Source organism: Crassostrea angulata, chromosome 5 (assembly GCF_025612915.1).
Source record: "Crassostrea angulata isolate pt1a10 chromosome 5, ASM2561291v2, whole genome shotgun sequence".
Lineage (NCBI taxonomy): Eukaryota > Metazoa > Mollusca > Bivalvia > Ostreida > Ostreidae > Magallana > Magallana angulata.
Genome location: NC_069115.1, coordinates 38,258,930 through 38,280,059, shown reverse-complemented (window position 1 = coordinate 38,280,059; position 21,130 = coordinate 38,258,930). Strand labels below are relative to the sequence as shown.

At 34.5% G+C, this 21,130-nt stretch overlaps 2 protein-coding genes across 4 annotated transcripts; one reads left to right on the top strand and one right to left on the bottom strand.

Annotated features, from left to right (window-relative positions):
• Positions 1-681: 681 nt before the first annotated feature.
• On the top strand, positions 682-8,711 carry LOC128183294 (exostosin-2-like). Its single transcript, XM_052852245.1, has 10 exons — positions 682-1,311; positions 1,423-1,629; positions 1,878-2,067; positions 3,390-3,529; positions 3,995-4,220; positions 4,609-4,792; positions 5,062-5,131; positions 5,274-5,370; positions 5,738-5,881; positions 7,093-8,711. Exons 1-10 carry the CDS (start codon positions 824-826, stop codon positions 7,441-7,443), a joined length of 2,097 nt encoding a protein of 698 aa, XP_052708205.1. The 5' UTR covers positions 682-823; the 3' UTR covers positions 7,444-8,711.
• A 911-nt stretch (positions 8,712-9,622) lies between these two features.
• On the bottom strand, positions 9,623-19,610 carry LOC128183295 (E3 ubiquitin-protein ligase Mdm2-like). Of its 3 annotated transcripts, none has more exons than XM_052852247.1 (12): positions 19,201-19,610; positions 17,963-18,165; positions 17,543-17,600; positions 16,301-16,504; positions 14,722-14,796; positions 14,292-14,425; positions 13,137-13,278; positions 12,436-12,652; positions 12,245-12,303; positions 11,790-11,948; positions 10,662-10,736; positions 9,623-10,290 (listed from the first exon to the last, which is right to left on the bottom strand). In XM_052852247.1, exons 2-12 carry the CDS (start codon positions 18,007-18,009, stop codon positions 9,838-9,840), a joined length of 1,623 nt encoding a protein of 540 aa, XP_052708207.1. In that variant the 5' UTR covers positions 18,010-18,165; positions 19,201-19,610; the 3' UTR covers positions 9,623-9,837. The 3 variants fall into 3 exon arrangements, with proteins under 3 accessions (XP_052708207.1, XP_052708206.1, XP_052708208.1); XM_052852246.1 differs by having other exon boundaries at positions 11,790-11,951; positions 19,201-19,608; XM_052852248.1 differs by lacking the exon at positions 17,963-18,165 and having other exon boundaries at positions 11,790-11,951; positions 19,201-19,607.
• Positions 19,611-21,130: the final 1,520 nt, after the last annotated feature.

The window sequence follows — 21,130 nt, the reverse complement described above, 5'->3', positions numbered from 1 at the left end:
CATCGCTGTTGTGTAATTAGGGAAAACAAGCCAGAGATATATAAATGTTATTTATGTTTCTGAACAAGCCAACAGTCTGATTAAAAACATCCCCTTCTCCTTACTCTGGTCAGTGTCACTGGCGAGTATAAGGGCACTGGCGTCGGAAGCAAATTGAAAGTGGGGGGGCTACACTAATCCTCATAAATATTGAGAAAAAAGTAATTCCCAAAATCATGGAAATCCAAATCCGTGGGGGGGGGGGGGGGGGGGGGGGGGGGTAGACCTATACTTCCAAAAACTAAAAAATTTACTTACCCAAATTTTTTTTCCTAAATCATGAATTTCCTAATCCGTGGGGGGGGGGGGGGGGGGGGGGGGAGAGCTAGTTAGCTTCTCAATCTAACTTCTCAATCTTTCAAGGTAAATTTCGGAACAATAATCTTTCCTCCAATAAAAAGTGGGGGGGGGGGGGGCTGAACCCTCTATCATGCTATGTTTCTGATGGTTAGGTATAACTCTGCAAAAAAAGTGGGGGGGCTAAGCCCCCCCTAGCCCCCCCGGTTCCGACGCCTATGAAGGGGAAGGGGGTGGTCAAACTGAAAAACATAGTAACTGACTAACTATATAGATAAGCGTTCTACCTAAAAATCGGGTTCAGTTTTCAATTTAAATGGATCGGGATCGAGATGTATCAAATATAATTTCAAAATTAGATGGATTTTTTTAAAAAAATTTGTTAGGCTGATTGTTTTTGTTTGTGATGATTCCACTTTCACCATCACAAAGACCGATTAAACGGAGTAACTTATGATTCAACAATCAGTGAGTTTCTACAGAAACAATGGCGGTACGACTCCGTGTGTCGTTGATGCTGCTGTTTGGGCTGGCCGGAGGGATAGTTACTTTCTACTTCATATATCATGTTAATTCAGCCAAATCTCAGGAAGAGGATGGAACAGTTAGACACTCATTCAAAAGATCGCTAGGGCGAGAGACTGTAAATTTACAGAATCTTGACAGTAAGCCCACTCCACAGAATTCCAAGTGCACCTACCATTCCTGTGTAGACGTCTTCCATTGTGGTTATAATGACAGGACTAGAATTAGTGTGTACGTGTACCCAGTCGTTGAATACATTGACGAGAATGGCAGTCAGGCATCTCCTGTTCTGTCGAGAGAGTTCAATGAGGTTTTGGAGGCAATCTCAGATAGTCCATACTACACAAACAACCCTGAAACAGCCTGTCTCTTTGCACCAAGTTTTGATGTCCTGAATCAAAATAATGTGAGAACAAAAGCTCTTGGCAAGCTCTATTCCTTGCTTCAATGGTAAGTAAAAAGTTGAAAGTTGTTTACTTAAAACAAAAATTAAAACTAGTATGAATGTTTTTGAATTTCAATGAAATTACAAAAGAAATGAGATAATGTATGTATTTGCAGGTGGAATGATGGAGCAAATCACCTGATATTCAACATGTTGCCTGGTGAACTTCCGGACTACAAAACAACACTGGAGGTAGACACCGGCAAGGCGATGATCGCTGGAGGGGGGTTCTCTACCTGGACCTACAGGAGAGGCTTTGATGTGTCCATCCCTGTCTTTAATCCATTCTTAGAGAATGCATACTTACAGCCCAAATCTAATTTGTAAGTAAATATTAAGCGTTTCATAGGCAGATGTTAGAAAAAGTGCATTATGTACATCATGTACATACATGTGTTTTGTTGATTAAAAATAAATTAGGAAATTTTAGAGCATGGTGTATTTTATAATACATGTAAGTGAGAAAATAAAGTGTAAATTTATATACCATCAATGCTTGATATTTTCTATTTCAGGTTTGAACTCAGAACTTTTTATCTTATGAAGATAATAACTACATTTCCTTTTGTAGAGAGTCTAGAAAATGGCTACTGGTATCGGCTCAGGTAGGTCTTCATAGCGAGTACAAAGAGGTCATGTTTGAGGTAGCAGCCTCCGAGAAGCGGTTCCTCATCATGGATAAATGTACTGAAGGCAAAAACTGGGATTTTAAGAAGCGGTGCCAAGGAACAGTGGAGTACACTTATCCTGATATACTCCAGGTACTGGAGAGAGAGAGAGAGAGAGAGAGAGAGAGAGAGAGAGAGAGAGAGAGAGAGAGAGAGAGAGAGAGAGAGAGAGAGAGAGAGAGAGAGAGAGTTGACCTTTATGTATTCCCTTGCATACATGTAAATACACCAATTTGCTGAGTAGATATTCTTCTGCAGGGTTTGACATTAAGTTTTTTAATAACTAGACCAGTCGGGCTACCTCAGCAATTTTTCACTAGCCCTGACTCTTTTACTACTAGCCCTGACCAATTTTGGCAAAAATAAAGTAAAAGTTAAAAATGACAAACATAAAATATTAAATACCTATTTCTGTATTGGTTTATCTTTACCAATAATGAATCATTCAAACACTATTTAAGATTTAATTTTATTCAAACTGTACTAATAATGATACAAGTATTCAATGGTTGACCAGGGACCAGCAAAACTTTAGGGAGACTTTACTTCTCCTTAACAGAGAAACATGGAAGTCCAACCCAACAATTATGTTGAGGATTTAGATTTTGTAAAAAGATATTATAACAAAGGGTTTATGATTATTTTAGCAGTGTTATTAGTTAATTGCAAGTTACCAACAAATTCACTGTTATATCAACACCGGCCTTAAAGTAATAAACATCGTTTTGTACAGCTTGTGGTTGCATCACCCGTATTTATAACCCCTAAAGATAAGACAGACTAGATTAATTAATCACAAGAGACATAAACTGAGTTTATGAAGACGTCTTTAGAATTAAAAAATTATCATTTGATTGCCCTTTGGGTTAATTTACACGATTATATGAACTCCGTGTACAGTGCGACTTGGGCTTTTCGTTCATAGGAAATTCCGGCGAAGTTACCGATCAAAAAGAGAGTATTCCCCCCACTTCATCCTATAGGTTAGTCCTTGGGTTGTACTTAAATTACAGTTTGTAGAATTTAAGCCTGTTAGGAAAAAGTGCTTTTACTTCTATTGATATGAATATTAGAGAAAAAGTATGTGCACACTTACTAGACAATGTCGGTCGGACGTGCCTTAGTGTCAAACCCTGTTCTGTTCTTCACCACATGTTCACATGTTTCATGATCATTTGCATGATATTTTGAATCCATCTATTCATTAACTTAAAATAAATATTGAACATGACTGTCCGGAACATGTTAAAAATAGATTTAAAGTTCAGCAATTAGTAAAGTTTTTTGTTACACATACACATTTTTATTTGATAAAATTAGATGTTGCATATTGCATGAAAAAGCAATTATCATCTGTTGTACTTATTTATGTTTAATAAATTATGTGATGATGAATCCATATATTGTTTTCATAGGACAGCAAGTTTTGTATGGTACTGCGGAGTGCACGCCTCGGACATACTGCCCTCAGCGACGCTCTCAGGACCGGCTGTATCCCCGTCATTGTAGCCGATGGTTATGTCCTACCCTTCTCTGAAGTACTGGACTGGAAAAGGTTAACTATCCTTATGTTTTCTGTGTTGTCAACTAGCTGTCATTAAGCTCAAAATAGTAGACATGATAAGAAAACTTCTTGTTTTATTTATATGTGATACACAAAAATGAAAAAAAATTGTTGAACAGTTGGTAGATGTACTACATGTTTTTTATTGATATCATCATTAGAGATACATGCACTGACTGACTCATGGAAAAATTGACTGCTTTAAAAGCTTCAGGAATCTTTGCCATGTTCAATGACTATGTTCTTAAAGATGTTTAATAAGATTAGGAACATTAATTCTTCAAATGTTTTAAACCAGTCGGTGTACCAATATAATGATAAGACTTTACTGCAACAGTTAGCTATAGATTTACATTTAAAAAAAACCCATCAAATACAGTAAGCAGCAATTGTACCACTGAATTACCATACGTTCGTATTTACAACATACAGTAATGACCTGCATTACTTTGGCAGAGCGGCAGTGGTTATCAGAGAGGAGAACTTGAAAGACGTAGTGGAAGTCCTGAAGTCCTACAGTATGGAGAGGATCTACCAGATGAGGAGACAGGCACGCTTCTTCTGGGAAAACTACTTCCACTCAATCAAGGCCATCACTGAGACGACGCTCCAGATCATCAACGACCGGGTGTTCCCTTACGTGGCAAAGAAATACGAAGAGTGGAACGAGATTCCAAACCCAGTGAGTATTTCTTTACATAGCTTGATAGACAATTGCTATATTGTTATAGCAAGCACTTCGTAACATTATCATAGTAGATACTTCTTGGTATTATCAATAGGTACATGTACCTCTTGATATGTTCATGCGACTTCATTGATATCTTTATTGTAGGTACTCCTGGACATTTGGTAGATAGGGATACTTCTTGATAGTCAATTCTTGACACTGTCTTTTCAAATAGTTAAATTTTTTATGTTATAGGAACAAGATTCTTGTCAAACCTCTAATTTATTTTTAACATGTAGCATTTTATATACTAAATATTCATATCTTCATTCTTTTTTTGTCATTGGGAATTAGCGTACAATGTATTTGCAGAGAGCTAATCAGCATTTTTGTTTTACAGAAAGCTGTGTGGAATCCCATGTTCCTCCCTCTGATCCCGCCCAGTTCCCAGGGATTCACTGCCGTGGTCCTGACCTTCAACCGTCCGGAGTCCCTATTCCAGGTCATCTCCAAGCTCTCCCTGGTCCAGAGTCTCTCCAAAATTGTGGTCATCTGGAATAACCAGGCTAAACCTCCGCCACCTAGTAAGTACACATGTACCAGTCTGGTAGGTGGAGATAGGGGTTTTCATCACTTTCATACAAATTCTCATTCACAGCAAATTATATATCAAAAAAACAGCATTAGTTTTAGGAATCAGAATGAAAATATTTATATCAAATTTCAAGATACATATACATGTAAATGATGTACGTGTAGAAAGACAGAGGCAATATACAACTAGATGCTTTTATTTGATTACAGTAATTGTTTTACGTTTATTACTGTACATGTACGTGTATTTCCATTTCAGTGACAGCTTGGCCTCTGATTCCCAAACCTTTGAAGATCATCCAGACACAGAAAAACAAACTTAGCAACAGGTCTGTTACCACTGTAACACAGTACACTTTTTCTTTAGAACTTCTTGCATACATCACTAATATTTGTATTGCTCAGCTGTACAAAACAAGCTGGGAACCGGGTTGTGTTAAAAGCTGTAACATACCATGCCTTTTTGTGCAGGTTCTTTCCATACCATGAAATCCAGACGGAGTGTATACTTGCCATTGATGACGACATCACAATGTTAACGTCAGACGAACTAGAATTTGGATACCAGGTATTCTTAGTTCCTTTGAATTTGTTTGTCTTGTTGTGGCAATTGCTTGTGGTTTTTGTAGCAATTTTATTTACAGTTTATTTTTTGATTGCTTAAGCAAAAACTGTTGATTAGGTTCTTGTATAGCCGGTTTTTAGACACTTAGACATAGTGTCAAACTGTAGCATATTTCAATTTTATTGACATATTAACTCTATTTCTATTTTTTTCAACTGTAAATAAAGAAAATAGAGTTAAGTCCCGTTTTATACATGCTAATAAAAGGAGGTTTTTGCTACTTTAGGAATTAACTTTTTATATAAACTAAAAGCTAATTGATCACTCCGTAAATTATGAATGACGTACATGTAGAATTGTTTCATGGCAGGTGTGGCGGGAGTTTCCGGACAGATTGGTTGGGTTTCCGTCTAGAGTTCACCTGTATGGAAATGAGTCCAACAAGTTTAAGTACGAGTCGGAGTGGAAGAATAATATTTCCATGGTACTGACAGGAGCTGCCTTCCATCACAAGGTTTGATCCCTCTCTCATTTCTTACAGCACACTCTATCTATGGAGTTGTAAATGAACATGGTTGTAATAAAGAAAAAAACAATACATGTACATTGTACATGTAGAATATTTGTACTGTAAGAGGTGCTAACACAATGCTACTGATAAATGTATATCACCTATATGCATATGAAAGATCCATAATTTATCATAATAAGTACTTAGACAATTAAAAAAAGTCTATAAAAACCTATTAAATCCATCAATATATATACATGTATACATCTACCGAGTATGATTCCCTCTGTTTCTTGGAGAAACCTATAGTTAATTCATAGCTCTATAGAAACAGCCAGACTGAAATCTACACGCCCCGTTTATCAATTGGTCGAAACTTTAATACAGTGACCTAAGTAAAATCACAGACTGATCGAAAAAATCATGATATTAATGTCAGACTCAACTTCCAATGGAATATGATTTGGCTGTTTCTTTTAGTTAACGTACTGATGTGCATTTACAGTAATTTAGTGAATTCTACATTCTTTTTACAATTATAAACAATAAAATGTTTTCTTGATGTCCATGCAGGTTATGAGGGTGGCGATCATTGCAGAAAAAGTAGACAACCCGCTAACCTGAGTTATGTATTTTTTCTGCAATATGCTACCTTCATATCCGGCGTGAATCACCAAAGAAAGCATTTTGTTGTTTAATATGTTACCTAAACACCTACAACATGCTTATTCATTAATACCAAGTACTTAAATTCTTTGATTTATATACAGTATTACAACAACATACACATACAACATGCCAACAAACACATACACATTGTACGTGACTGTACTCGGACAATGTGTATCATTAAAAGTTTAACAGTGACTTATTCAAGTCCATGTAGCTGAACATGGATTAATATTTCATTTATCGTAACATAAATCCAAGTACATGCAACTCAAAATGGTTTAATATTGAATTACGGTAATGATAAAGTTACAAGTACTTGGACACCATGCCAATTAATAACACAAATTAGTGTATATTTATAAATGTTACATTTATGATTACAGGATGATTACAGTTTCCTGTACACCTACATGATGTATACTTGAAAAAGATTTCTGATTTGTTACCTGTACACCTACATATACTATATATTACATTTTTGATTACAGCATTACAGTTATCAGTACACCTACATGTAAGATATATTGCATTTCTGATTACAGTATTACAGTTACCTGTACACCTACAACATGCCTGGTCACATCAGACAGTGGGTCGATGACAACATGAACTGCGAGGACATTGCCATGAACTTCCTCATCTCCAACGTGACCGGTAAGGGTCCCATCAAGGTGACCCCGCGCAAGAAGTTCAAGTGTCCAGAGTGCACCAATAGCGAGATGCTGTCCTCAGACACCCTCCACATGGTCGAGAGGTCGGAGTGTGTCAATAACTTTGTCCGGGCCTATCGGTCCATGCCTCTCAAGGGCGTGGAATTCCGGGCGGACCCAGTGCTTTATAAGGACGACGTGCCCAATGTTGTAAAGATGTACACGGAGGTCGGGAGTCTGTGATTTTTTTTCTCTCGTTAACCTCATTGTTGCTTATCTGCCTAGTTATTTTATTTTCATATTGCAAGTATTGTTTTCAGGTGTTTCACTTTTTGTTTTAAATAAAAATCCAGATATTAGGAAAGCTAGAAATGCCTTTTTAAAAATTTGAACATGTACTGCATGTTATGTCATTTAATGAACATTTAAAATTGTTTTTAGCTGTTCTTTTACATGAACTACAAGTACTTGTATTTGAGATAATTTTGCATGTAATAATTGAAAGCTACTTCAGTATTTGTGTTTTTAAAACAATTTCATAGGGTTTTTTCCGACATTTGTATACTGGGTATTCCTCTATGGTTTAACTTTTTTGATAGTTTTTTTTTTTTTTTTAAATTACCGTAGATTATTCAATGAGGGATAGAAAAGAAATGATTAAAGCACTTGCAGTTATACTGCATCAGTCCATTTTATTTTGAAATGTATTTCAATGATTTAAACACAAATTTCATCTTCTTGGATATTTCTGTAGATACCTTTATGAAATATGTGTACCCATGTATTAGAAAAAATAAGAATACAGTATGGTGCCAAGTTTATGGAGATATACAATCATGCATTTGATTTTACATGACTGTTTTGTTGAATTTGTTAAAAATTTTGTAAAATAAATGTACATACAATGAAGCATGCTTTTATATAGTTTATGTAGAACCTCTATTTAAATGGTATAGGTTGTTCTTTTATTTCGACTACATGTACACTGTACATGTACCTTTTTATTAATGCATAATATAATTACATGTAATAGTGTATTTATGTCCTAAGACAGTGCTTTAATTAAGATAACATTAGTTCACTTTTGAATTATCAGTACTGCAAACCAACTTTTACGCCGGGCAACTTTAATTTTCAATTATTCAGTGATTCACTGGTTTAATTGAAGCAAATTATTTTCATGACAGGGCCTTGAGTAGGTAAACTTTAACATTGACAATAACTAATTTAAGATTGCTACCTGGCTAGAAATATTGGTGATTTATCGAGGCTTTGATCAGATTGATAAGGAACAAGATGAGATTTTATTGCTATTCAAATCATTCTTTCCATTCCCTTCCATACTTAATTTGTGTTCAAGAAAAATATGTTTTGTGTGTAAAATGTACATGTATCAATACCGATTATGGAATTCATTGAACTTGTAGATGGGATATGAATACCATTAACATGTATTAACTGATCATCTGCATTGTTGTGTTGATCCATTTATTAAATGAAAATTCTCTCAATACCTGTAGTATTTTTATTCAAAAAGGATTTTCTGAAACTGATTCAGAACTTAAATCAGAGACTTAATGGTACAATGTTAAATTAAAGTTTCATCCACACTGCTCAAAAAAATACCATCTCCTTGACAGCCATTATCAGCATTCCCAATTTTATTATATAACAAATCTACAGTACTTTATTAGTCCCCTACCGGTTTTCAGCGGAGGGGACTATAGCTTTCCTCTGCAAAAACTGTGCATACATTCCTGAGAATCAACAACGAAATCAACAAATCACAACTGTGAAACCACAGTAAATAAAATCAAAGCAATGCAGTTTACTATCATAGTGGTATTAAAGTGTTTAGCTCAGATATTGCATTTTTTCCCAGTTAAGTTAATATAATGAATATTTATAACCATAACCATTTATAGGTAAATGGCAAACTCTGACTAAAGGCAACAGGTCATATAATGCAAGTGATCTAATATTATATTTCCCAAAAATTTAAGTACCGGTAATGGAATCTTACTGAAAATCTAATAATATAGGTATTAGCACATTTACACTATATGCTACCTTTAATAAGGCATGGAACTAGCAAACAGGTAAACCAAAGATCTTGAATTTGGAATTGCAATCTCTATTGATGATTTAAATAGAAGAGCACAAGGAAATCTTCCCACAATACAATATGTACACAACTAACATAATTGAAAATTTCAAAAAAAATATTTATTTGAATTGCACTTTCCAAATACTTTCATAAAAATGTCAAATCTATGTAGCAGTCGTATGTTTTATGCATGTTAATTATTTGTTGTATTCATGACTACAGTATATACCAATGTATGATGGTGTTATCAATAAATAAAATTGAAATTGAATTGTATGTACACATATATATTACATATAAAATAGCACTTGAATAACTAACAAAGACGTAACTAATAATTAACAAAATATACACAAACCAAACAATTTACACAAACCAAAACACAAAAACAAAATTCTTTGATCATGTAAATCAAATCCTACATAAATTATAAAGATTATTTATCATCAAACAAAAAAATTGATTAAATCATGAATGATTTCTTGCATATTAAGCAAAATGGCAAGGTGCACGAGCACTTTCCTTTTTCATTATAGAACATAGTTCCGTATAACGTCTTTAATTTTCCGCCGACACACGGGACATTTTCCCTTCCTCCTCTTGAGGCGCTTGGCACACGGGTAACAACACACTTGATGTCCCGTGGATCCGTGGATGATGCTGCCTGTTTTGGGTCTCTTTAAACAAATAACACACGGGTCCTCCGGCCCCTTCTGTACCGGGGACTGGCTGCGGTAGTTCAGCAGGGATCGCCGTGTCCCCAGCTCGTGGAGTTCCATGGTTTGCGAGGGCGTGGTGTCCTGACTGGACAGACACACCCCCGAGTCAAAGTCGTCCTTCACCTTCTTACTGGAGTCTGTGTCCTCGCTGGACAATGACCGCTTTCTCTTCTCTGCCAGCCAGCCGGGCCGGATCTTCCAACAGTAGATACAATGGCGCTGTGGGGGTTTGTTCTTAGTCCCACACTCGCACGCCCAGTGGTCCTGAAATGAAAAATCAAAGTACTGAGAATCATTCAGCATGTTTTAATATTTAAAAATTGTTCTTTACCAGTTTATAAGAACTATATGTATTATGTTAAAAAATTTAGTCTGGCTCAATAAATCTTAAAGCAATTAATTGTGCTGTTTGACTGGAATTTAGTATTTCACAGCAATGCCAATATTTATCACTCTTGCAACACAAAGTACACAAAAACTGTCATTCTCTTCTACGTTAAGAGCTTTCGATTCTACAAATTAAAATGATATAATTTGAAACTTAATTTTTTGTATCTTCAAAAAAAAACCATATACTGAAGAGATTTTAACTTTTAAAATACAGTCATGTAAATCCGTCTATATACTGTACTTACTGCTTCGTTCCACTCGGTGTCGCTCTCATCCGCCCAAAATTCCACATCACTGTCTGAACACACCACAATTACACCCTGTGGAAATAATGATTTGAATTTTTACACATGTAAATTTATCCATCTATTAGAGCCATTTTAACAGGAGCTTGGACTTTGGGTAGTTGTGCACGTGTCAAGCAGCAATGTGATGAAGGACTGTCTTTTCATTGCTGCATAGGGTTGGATACCGTTAAGGATGAAACGGTACGATACCATACCGGTATTTTTGAAATGATACGGTATTTTTAATGATACGGTACTAGACCTCAATAATGAGAATGATAGTTATTTTTTTTTCAATAAAGGTGTTTTTGATCTTTCAGTGTTATAATTTATAAAGATAGTATATAATATATTTACAATAACGTATTTTTTTTAATTTATGTATTGACTTATTATAGTATTGGCAGTCGAATCAAGGATCGTACTAAGAACGGGAAAGCTCATATTTCGTTAATTAGCCTATCCTTTTAATGCGCGGAGAATTCGATTTTAGCGAGTCTGTAATCGTTTTTTAAAATCATTTTAATTGTATAAAAAGGTTTCAAAGATACAGAAATACCGTTATTAGTACCGGTATTAAATGAAACGGTATTTTACCGGTATTTTTAAAGCAAGTATTCGGTACGGTATTGGTACCGTGTACCGGTATCCAACCCTATTGCTGCACACAGCAATGGCTCTTTAAAATCAACAAGATTTGTCTGGTTTTTGATCTAAGACTACACATTATGCATACATATGTATTTCACACAAAACCATCGTCATTTTTAACCTGTTTTGATGCGAGAAATAGATAGTTATGCACTACTAAAAGTCCAAGGTCTTGTTAAAAATGGTTCTAATCTCTAGTACACTTCAATACAAACAAATTGTTTTGCAAGTTTATCCTTGGCATTAAATTTCAAAGAATTGAATAAATCAGTGGGGTAGTAAACACAAAACACCATAGAATCACTGGAAGTCCTTACTCAGTTTATGGCATATTAATTTTGTCACACCCCTGATCCTAATCCATGAATTACACCAACTCATATGGTTACATGAAATCAGCGTCGAAAAAAGTTTACATCAACTCGTTGAACTTACCTGCCCTGAGATGACTGATGAAGACTCGGATAAGATATCCGTGGGCTCTGAATCCTCCAGTTCATACTCAATGGAGAATGTATCCGATTCCTGCGGCCCTTCCTCCTCCAGAAACCAAAGGTCGTCAGATGAATCCTCAGGCTTACTGGAGGAACCTTCCTGCTGTTATGAGGAAGTATACTGGATTAATTCACTTATAATTATCAACAAAAGTACTGGTATTGATATTGATCTTGATATGTTATATATATTTTTATTTTATCATAATAAAGTACAAGACACTTATAACAAAGTGCCAGGGATGGGCGATTGGGCTTCGTTATAAGCATAGTTCATTATATTCATCAAGTTTACAACAAATAATAAAGTCAAGAGGAATGAAAACCACTTTGCATTAATTAATTATAAGAGTGTTTGCCATAACCGTGTTTTACTGTACTTAACTATCAGCATACCTGACTACTGTGTGGAGGAACAGAGCCACTAGCGCCTGACGTACTTGGCTGATTCTGATCTAAAAATTTTAAAATAACACCATGCATCAATATATTTTCACCGATATAAAAATTCTTCACTTTTAGTTGAGCAATATATGACAACAAGCATGTATGCACAGCATCACAGTATTATAACGAGAGTACAATACCTGTTCCAGTTCTCTCAGCCTTTCTCCGTTTTGGCCTCGGCCGTCGTTTTGAGCGGCGCCTGGGCTGCCTACTATCCCCTGCCTCCCTGGAGGTCCTCAGGGGTGAGTTAGACGTGGACTGGACTGAGGAAGCACCGCTTGAGCTGGATGAGCTGACAGTGCTTGCAATGACAGAGGTCGGGTGACACAGGCCTATACAAACCACTGGGCTAAACCCCTGATAATGAAAGGAACTCTCCTCATTGATTGTCAATAAACCTTATAGAATATGCTTAAATTCCTTTTCTGAATAAAGACTTCAATGGGAGGCACAGGTCTATACACACCACAAGGCTACATTCCTTGATAATGAAACTACAACTCCTTGTCATTAATGACCTTTAAACATTTATACACTTAAAATCCTTTCTAAATTTAGATTTATCAAACTAATATCCAATATTCAATGCATTTACATGGGTTCCATTTATATTTGTGAGCATTAGTTTTGTCAAATTTGATAGATTTAGTAAAATGCACATTTTCAAGGATATACATACATTTTGAGTTCATGGCTCTACCATGTTTTTTCCACTTATTTTACTTCAATGAGCAATTTTAAAAAAATTTCTTGGATCTGCTCAGCAACAAAATAACCACTGTGACAGAAATCATTCATAGGTGACTGTTGGGACTTTGGGAGCAATACAGCTCAGACTTACCTCCCCTGAAACATGAGTGATTTGTGTGGAGGTGGCAGCACCAGTCCCCTGATGGCTCCTACCCACAGGTCGCGCTACCAAGATCTGAGTTTTCTTCAGTTGAGAGTCGGGCAGCTGGTTACAGTTTTTGTGAATCAGGTGTCTAATCAACAGGTTAAAATAAAGAATTAAGAACTTTACCACAAATAAAATTAAATCTTTCTTAATTCTAACAAAGATGAAATTAAATCTTTCTTAATTCTAACATGAATTGCAGGGACTTTTATACTAAAAGGCAGCAACTGCAAATCTCCCCTATATTACGCAGGACATGATTTCGTAGGTCATTTTAAATATCTTATATCTATTATCTACTATCATTATCATGATCATAAAGATATTGATAAAAAACCTTTAAAATACAATTTCCAAAATTACTCTAGAATTGTTAATTGTACTTTTTTACTCCTTATCTGATCATAATTACAATGGAGTTCTTAAAATCCGCAGACCCCATTTTTGCCCCATTTCCAAGGTTGAAGATTAGGTAAAAATACATGTTTGTTTTCTTTATACCTAGATTATTTTACAACATATGAATAAAAAATTATCCAAAAGACAAAAACAATTTCTATACATAAACATGTGAAAATAAATAATCTAATTTGACAAACAATATACTTAGTTCTACGATTGAACAGAGTTCTAAAAACCTGTCAAGGCTCGCTTGATATTTTGGGAAGGGAACATGGCAAATATGTATCTCATTAAGAATATACGTCCTTGATGAATGGTTATTGTCCTGTGTCAAATGAAAATTTTACTTAAACAAATATTTAACAAAATTTGTTCATTACAACATTTCAATTAAGTTTTACAGATCGAGGTAGAATTGATGCCTAATCAGTTCTATTTACAATTTTAACCTATGACCTTTGATGTCTGCAAGATCTATTCTTGTGAAGAATCAATGCAATATGACAGGGTTGTCTCTAAGACCCGGGAAGCAGGGAATTCCCCTGCCTATGATGACATAAATACCCGGCTTTTATTGCATTTCAAACCCAATCTAGCTATTATAAACTAATAAGTTAGACCCACCAGACCCCCCTTCTATTTTTTTGTTTCTTCCTTCTACTTCAATTTTTAGAGGCAACCCTGAATATGAGTACTCACAGAACTTCTGATATGGTGAATTTCTGGACATTGAAGACGCGACCAAGCTCATCCTCCCCGCAGTTGACCTCTCGGGGGTCATGAGGGTTATATAACCGCTTCCTGAACACATATTCCTTTAGATAGTGACACATCTACCAAATAAAAATCCCTTCAGGCTTGAAAAAATATGGGCCATACTGACATATTCATTGTAATAGTGGAAAATCTGAATTCTGAAAAAGTATCCGCTGTAAAAATAGGGTATCATTGACTTATCCCATTGAATAAGCGACACATCTACTAAAATATCCTATATGTACTTGAATAAACACGTGCATTTAAGTAAATGCATTATTCAATATCAAAGCCTTTACACAAAATAATCCAGCAAAATAAAGTACATTCTCAAAAACATTCTAATTCCTCTTTGTTATGAAATATGGTTTACCTCTTTCTTTGTCAAAAAATCACAATCTGCCCCTCCACTCTTTAGGATTTTCAGGAACTCTTTTTTAGGTCTGAACTATAAATTGGAGAGAAAAAAAATCAAAACTCAGATGAAATTTCACCTCATACTTAACAAAGCCGTTTGAGAGTCCAGATACAATTCTTATTTCTTGGGGAGTCTACCAAATCAGTTCCAGTAATAAAATCAATTTTTCAACAAATTTCCATTTTAAATGATTTGCAAATGGTTTCAACTGACAACTTTTGAACCAAAACTAATCATTCCAATAATACATATTACAGTCATACATGTACATCCCTATTTTATAATCTTGACTGAACTGGACCAAGATATAAAATCTTTGAGATAGTCAGGAATTCAAGATCATATTAAAGAAATTAGCTGGGACTTCCAATTCACTTTGACAATGTATTTGTGATAAATATTCAGTAATTCATTTTGAAAATGGTATTTATGTGTCCAGAGGACCCCTCTTAATCATATCCATGAGTCCAAAGCCCAAAACAATGTGTCCATATTTTAAATTTATTCCACAGAGAACACGCTTATCAAACAAGCTACATTTATTTAAACTCAAATTCTAAATGACCATACCAAAGGCAGGCTAAGTGGAGTCACTAGGAGGGTTCTCTGTTCCTTTATCACCAATATCATTTATTTCATGTTCTGGATTAGCACTCCTTTCTGCATGAAGCTATTTCTTTTTATAAATTTCAGATTAACTGCTACTTTTTCATAAATTCTGGTTAATCTATCCTGGTTTGGGAGTACCGTAATTTTATCTGATTTTATTGGTTGCATCATATGCTTCATGATCGACATCAATTTCCCTGTTGTAATAATGTCATGTATAATTGAATCTCATTGGTAAATCACTAAGTGTTGACCAATGAAATTTCTGCTTTTGTATTGTGGGTTTTTTTTCTATTCAGAACATTTCAGGCTTTTAGTTAGTAGGTTAAGAAAGAAACAAGAGATGTTTGTGAAACACTTATGTCTCCCTCCCTTGAAAACATCCACAAAGAAAATGAACGTAAACTGCAAATATTTGGAATTTTTCCAAGTCCAAGAGGCATAACTCTGTCGGAAATTGCTCTATCATACCCAAAATCAAACTTGACCTAGATATTATCATGATAAACCTGTATAACAAATTTCATTTCAATATGTTCATCCTCTGGGAAAAAAATGAGCGGAAACTGCAAATAACTCAAATTTTTCTATGTCCAAGGGCCATATCGCATAACTATGTCAAAAATTGCTCGATCATACCCAATATCAAACTTGACCTAGATACTATCATGATAAACCTGTAAACCAAATTTCATTTCAATATGTTTATCCTATGCAAAGAAAATGAACGGAAACTGTTGGTGGACGACCGACCGACAGACAGCAGCAAAGCAATATGCCCTCCCTTCTTCGAAGAGGGGCATTACAATCGATGTTCTGGAATTTCTTATCGAGAAAATGTGTTAGTGTATTTTGTGTGCATTTTAGGCAGGACGCAAGTCCAAATGAATCAAAGAAGATTTTTACATTGTTAACCACATCTTACCAGTGGTACTCCAACTGTTATCTCTTCTGATACAATCATGTGGGAGGGGCTACTGCCAGCCGCTGGACCAGATGTCTGTGGTGGGTGGTTCAACGCTCTGTTGGAACCAGCCCTCACCAGAGCTCTTTGTCTCTCGGTCTGCTCCGTCTCTGATACTGTACTGGTCACACTCTCTTCCAGTTTTTCTGTACTATTATTTTCAGTCTTTGAAAAAAAACCATTAGGTTCACCTTGTTGAATGTTGCATTTGATTAGTTTCATCAATACACATTTTAGGTAACTCCTAACTGATTTTAATCTTTCAATTTTTATTGTTTAAATTGCTAAATATCCAATATTTGAGGAATATTTCATGTGCAGATCTAGATGGGGGTTGGGGGGACCCCCCCCCCCCCTCTGCAAAATTCAAATTTCTTAACTAAAAATATGCAACAGACCCCCCAGTTTTCATTCCCTCCCTAAAGTTCAAATGCTTTTGTGAGGGGGCTTTAAAGGCTATATAATGATAGCAAAACTTTAAAATTCACATTGTTTATAAATATTTACAGCATATTTCTTCGATTTAATTTTGAGAAAGTTGTTGAATTAAAAACTATAAAAATAACTGTTTCTATGTCCATTCAAATGATTAACGTGTCCAATAAGATCATTGTGGTTCAAGATCATAACATAAAGATAGAATTAGATTATTTTAAAATTATTTTTAAATAATTTTATAATCTTATTTCATCTTTAGAAACTTTCTTCCAAAGAAATATTTTAAAACCCAAAATTAGGAAAAAGATAACTAAAAATCACGTAAGCATTAAAAAGATTATGTACTGTCAAATGACAACTCCGGATCAAACAACTTCATTTGGAATATTAATTTTAGAGATTCACATACTTATTTTAATTATAATAAATGAAGGTTATATGCATTCAGATCAAATATACATTTATATAAACATATTTCCAAATACAAGATCCACAGATAGGGTTTAGTGATTCAAATTTACCTTTCGAGCATTTTTAAGAGCCAAGAAACGCCAGTAATGAGAGTCCATGACCGCAGCATGGGTCGCAAAATGCGCGGGTCTAAAAAGCTATTCATTTTTATCATGTGACGCATGCGCATCTTGGACATTTTTTGAGCAAACTAAAGATTTGAGCGATTTCATCATCGTCAAAAATAGTTAATCTCAAATAAAACATATTTCCTGTTCTAAGTGACCCAGTCAAGCGTTTCATACATGTACATACCTGCCCTCGATCCGACTCGAGTTTAGGGGAGGATCCCACTTTTTGGGCCTGGGACATACTAAATGAGAAATTCAATAAATTCCACATTAATATTTCTGAAAAGATAGTTTCTTAACAACATTAAAATCTTACAAAATAACGTTACCTTTTCCATTTCAATTTTTAAATAAAAATCCACGCTTATTGGATTTGAACTAAACACTGTATATTATCATAATTACTAAACTAAATCAAAACCAAACTTAGAAATAAATTTGGAAACAAGTGAATAACCTATCTTTTCATAAGAACTAACAACCTTCAGTGAAAAAAGAAACCATGGTTTTAAAATTAAATGCATCACATTACTCAAATTTCATATATAATTTTAATTGAATTTTTATTTAATCCCAGAAACATGCACATGACATTCAAGCTCACCCTGTCCGCAGGCATATTGATATGACCATCTGAAATCCTGAAGGCATTTTTTTTTCGCAACTAAATAGAAGTTCAGAAATATCCCTTGATGCTTTGTTATGGCCAGCTTCAAGTCATGTTAAAACTTAAAAGCCTCATCTACATGCATATCAATACATTATCATTTACACATGTATCAGCTATTAACAACTCCATGTGAAATGCTGTAAAAATGAGTCAAATGATAACACTTCAGGAATATACCTTCATATTCATCATAATTGCATCATTTCTATATATAAATCTATTATTAGTCACAAAGGCACCTGTTCTACTTGAGTGGACAAATTGGGCCATGAACTCTGGTTTTTCATTGGTTAATACATGTACAAAGAAAGACATTATTTCTTTTTTTAAATTGAAGATTTTTACGTCTGTTTATCAACCTATTAAAACATTTTTTTAAACATCGACTGTTCCATGTAAATTACTATTCTAAAGGACAACAAGAAAATTATTAATGAAGTTTTTTTTAAATATTATTTTATTTCATTAAAAATTTTAAAAGACCGCTTTGCTATCAAAGGTCTTTTTATGACTCCTAGCCAAATACAATATTAGTGAATTTCAAAATGTTAAAAAATGTGCATGTGCTAGTGAAATGTTAGCAATACGGATATATTACATCCCTCCATCCCACCTCTCCTCTGTTTTTTTTTTTAATTGTTTAAATATTTTTGAAGGGGGGGGGGGTTATAATTATATATGCATCTTGAAGATATGTAGTTTCAGGGATTTATCAAGGCTGTTTTTTCTACCGGTAAATGGTACCTTTCCCCTCTTAAAATAGGTCCTAAAATTCCCCTTTTTCAGAGAGAAAATTCCCAGATCAAACAGAGAATATTAAACTATATAATAGATGAAACACACACCAATCAGAAAAGGGGGGGGGGTTAAATTTAAATTGTATCCTTACTTCAAATACATGCAATACGCATTGAATAATCATATTGGGATACATTTTTAACGAATTGTCTTTAATTGTAGATCTATACATTTATGATATCAGTACATTTCATTAAATTTTATGTTATGTATAAATTACAACGTACTTTTTGTTAACAACACAATGAATTTTAGGGTGCAGTCAAAGGTGATTTGCAATACCACATTTTAGACGAAGAAAAAATTAAATATATATACCTCTCGATTCACTTTCATTTTACAATATTGTAAAATATATAATTCAATTAACTTACCTGGGTTTTAAAGATTTAAATCTCGCTCAATTTGAAGGGACCAATAACACGTGGACTTCATGGCAGGTATGGACATGTACACCGATTGACAATTGCAATATAAATCAATATTCTATATCTATACGGGCCCCATCATAAAACGTGTTACGAGAGAACGAGTGAACAAGTCCGGACTTGTCTCTCGGTAAAGGTCAGGGTCGAATAAACAAATACACGTGTTATGTGAGGTTTTATGGCCTTGGTCTAATTCATTGCGCTAATGTGCTATAAATTGCTTTGTCTGTTTCGATTACTTGATTACAACACGGCTTCCTCACATACATTGAAATTTTAAAATCTGTCAGTGACTACATTATAAATAGCATAGGTCTGTAGATTGCCAGACCACCTGTCATCAATAAATAAATTCTTCTTCCTTCCGTGACAAAAATGGCGGGAAATTCTGAGTGAAAGAAGACCGAGCCCGACAACATATGAAATGTATGAAAAATTCTGTAACATATGCCACTTTCTATTTGAAAAATGCATCACTGGCTCAAAATTTTTGATTCAAACGTAAAATTCTTTCAAAAGATTTCTTACACAAGTTTACTTTTCATGCTATTAGCGAGGTACACATGCAGCAAGTTAAAATTAGATTTACGTACGGTACCTCACTTCACCTTAAATACCTGGTAGTTTCTCAAACAAGAAGAAATTAACTGGATTTTGAGAGATATCATAATGGATAAGAAGTATATCAGTCAAATAGGCGTAAAAAATAAGTGATTTTGGATGAAAAATTACATTTTCAAAAATTTAACTCACTAAACAAATTTTAAAGCTCGATCCAGTCGGACTCATAACCTGCGTTTTAAAAGCCCAATGCTTTAACCATTTAGCCATGACGATATACTACCAAATGTACAAACAGTTTAAAAGAAAACAAATATTTAAATCGCCCTCTTGTGACGTAGTGTCTTGATGTAGATGTAGTGAGGTATCTTAAATCCATTACCCGGTCGATAAAAAGAGGAAGAGACCCCTACCTCAATACATGTATATCAATACTATTTACGGGTTTTTTCTCCGATTCTCTGTAAAAGAAAAAAAATTCTTAACCAATTTGCCAATTTAATATTTTCTCATTTTGTCTTTGAAACTAAAATAAACCATCATATTACACGTGGCTCCATAGAACATATATACTTCGATCACCGACACGATATCATATTTTTATTCATATAAACTGTAACCTTTTATTAGCGTAACGACTGCTCGAGTTATAATTTTATAAAATAGTTTCAATTTTTAATCCTTAAAATCAGATTCGGTGTCGGAATCTTGAAAGAGGACAACAATCAAAGATACTTTGCGTTTATTGTCCGACTGTGAGATGTTTCTTCTTTTGTTCTGATGAATTAAAAGTCACCAAGGAGAACATAATATATAGTTTTAGAAGATTGAGGCTGTCTTGGAATAAACAGCATTTTTACATAGTTTTCAAATGAATACATGTTTGGTTTTAATTCTATTTTTTAATGAAAAATGCACACAGTTTCTCAGTATACGTTAAGAGTTCCCACATGATAAAACTATTTTTTCCCTACTTCTTATTTAAAAATACATGAATTTCTAAAATTCAATAATGTACAAGACGACATAAATAAATAAATATACTGTGAAAAATTTTTTATTCGTGGGGGTCCATGTTCATGGGTAGCAAAAATTTTCCTGGTTCGTGGGGACGTGATTTCGTTAGGAGTGCAATCGGGATGCTTTTAATAAATATTAAACAAATGATTGTATATAAGTTCGTGGGGTTGTAAATTCGTGGGCAAGGGTTACCCACGAAAGCCACGAACATTGGTCTCCCACGAATAATGGTGATTTCACAGTAGTGCATGAGCAATTGCGCATGCATTATATTACTTTAGTTTCTGTACGTATA

What these genes read in the sequence shown, in the direction of transcription:
- LOC128183294 (XM_052852245.1), top strand. Translation starts at nt 824, where the DNA reads ATGGCGGTACGACTCCGTGTGTCGTTGATGCTGCTGTTTGGGCTGGCC. An exon ending in GAAGTACTGGACTGGAAAAG is followed by an intron (nt 3,530 to 3,994) that starts GTTAACTATCCT and finishes TTACTTTGGCAG; the next exon opens with AGCGGCAGTGGTTATCAGAG. An exon ending in GGCTAAACCTCCGCCACCTA is followed by an intron (nt 4,793 to 5,061) that starts GTAAGTACACAT and finishes TTTCCATTTCAG; the next exon opens with TGACAGCTTGGCCTCTGATT.
- LOC128183295 (XM_052852246.1), bottom strand. Translation starts at nt 18,009, where the DNA reads ATGCCTTCAGGATTTCAGATGGTCATATCAATATGCCTGCGGACAGG. An exon ending in TAACAGTTGGAGTACCACTG is followed by an intron (nt 14,797 to 16,300) that starts GTAAGATGTGGT and finishes TCCAATTTATAG; the next exon opens with TTCAGACCTAAAAAAGAGTT. An exon ending in GGCTGAGAGAACTGGAACAG is followed by an intron (nt 12,304 to 12,435) that starts GTATTGTACTCT and finishes TAAAATTTTTAG; the next exon opens with ATCAGAATCAGCCAAGTACG.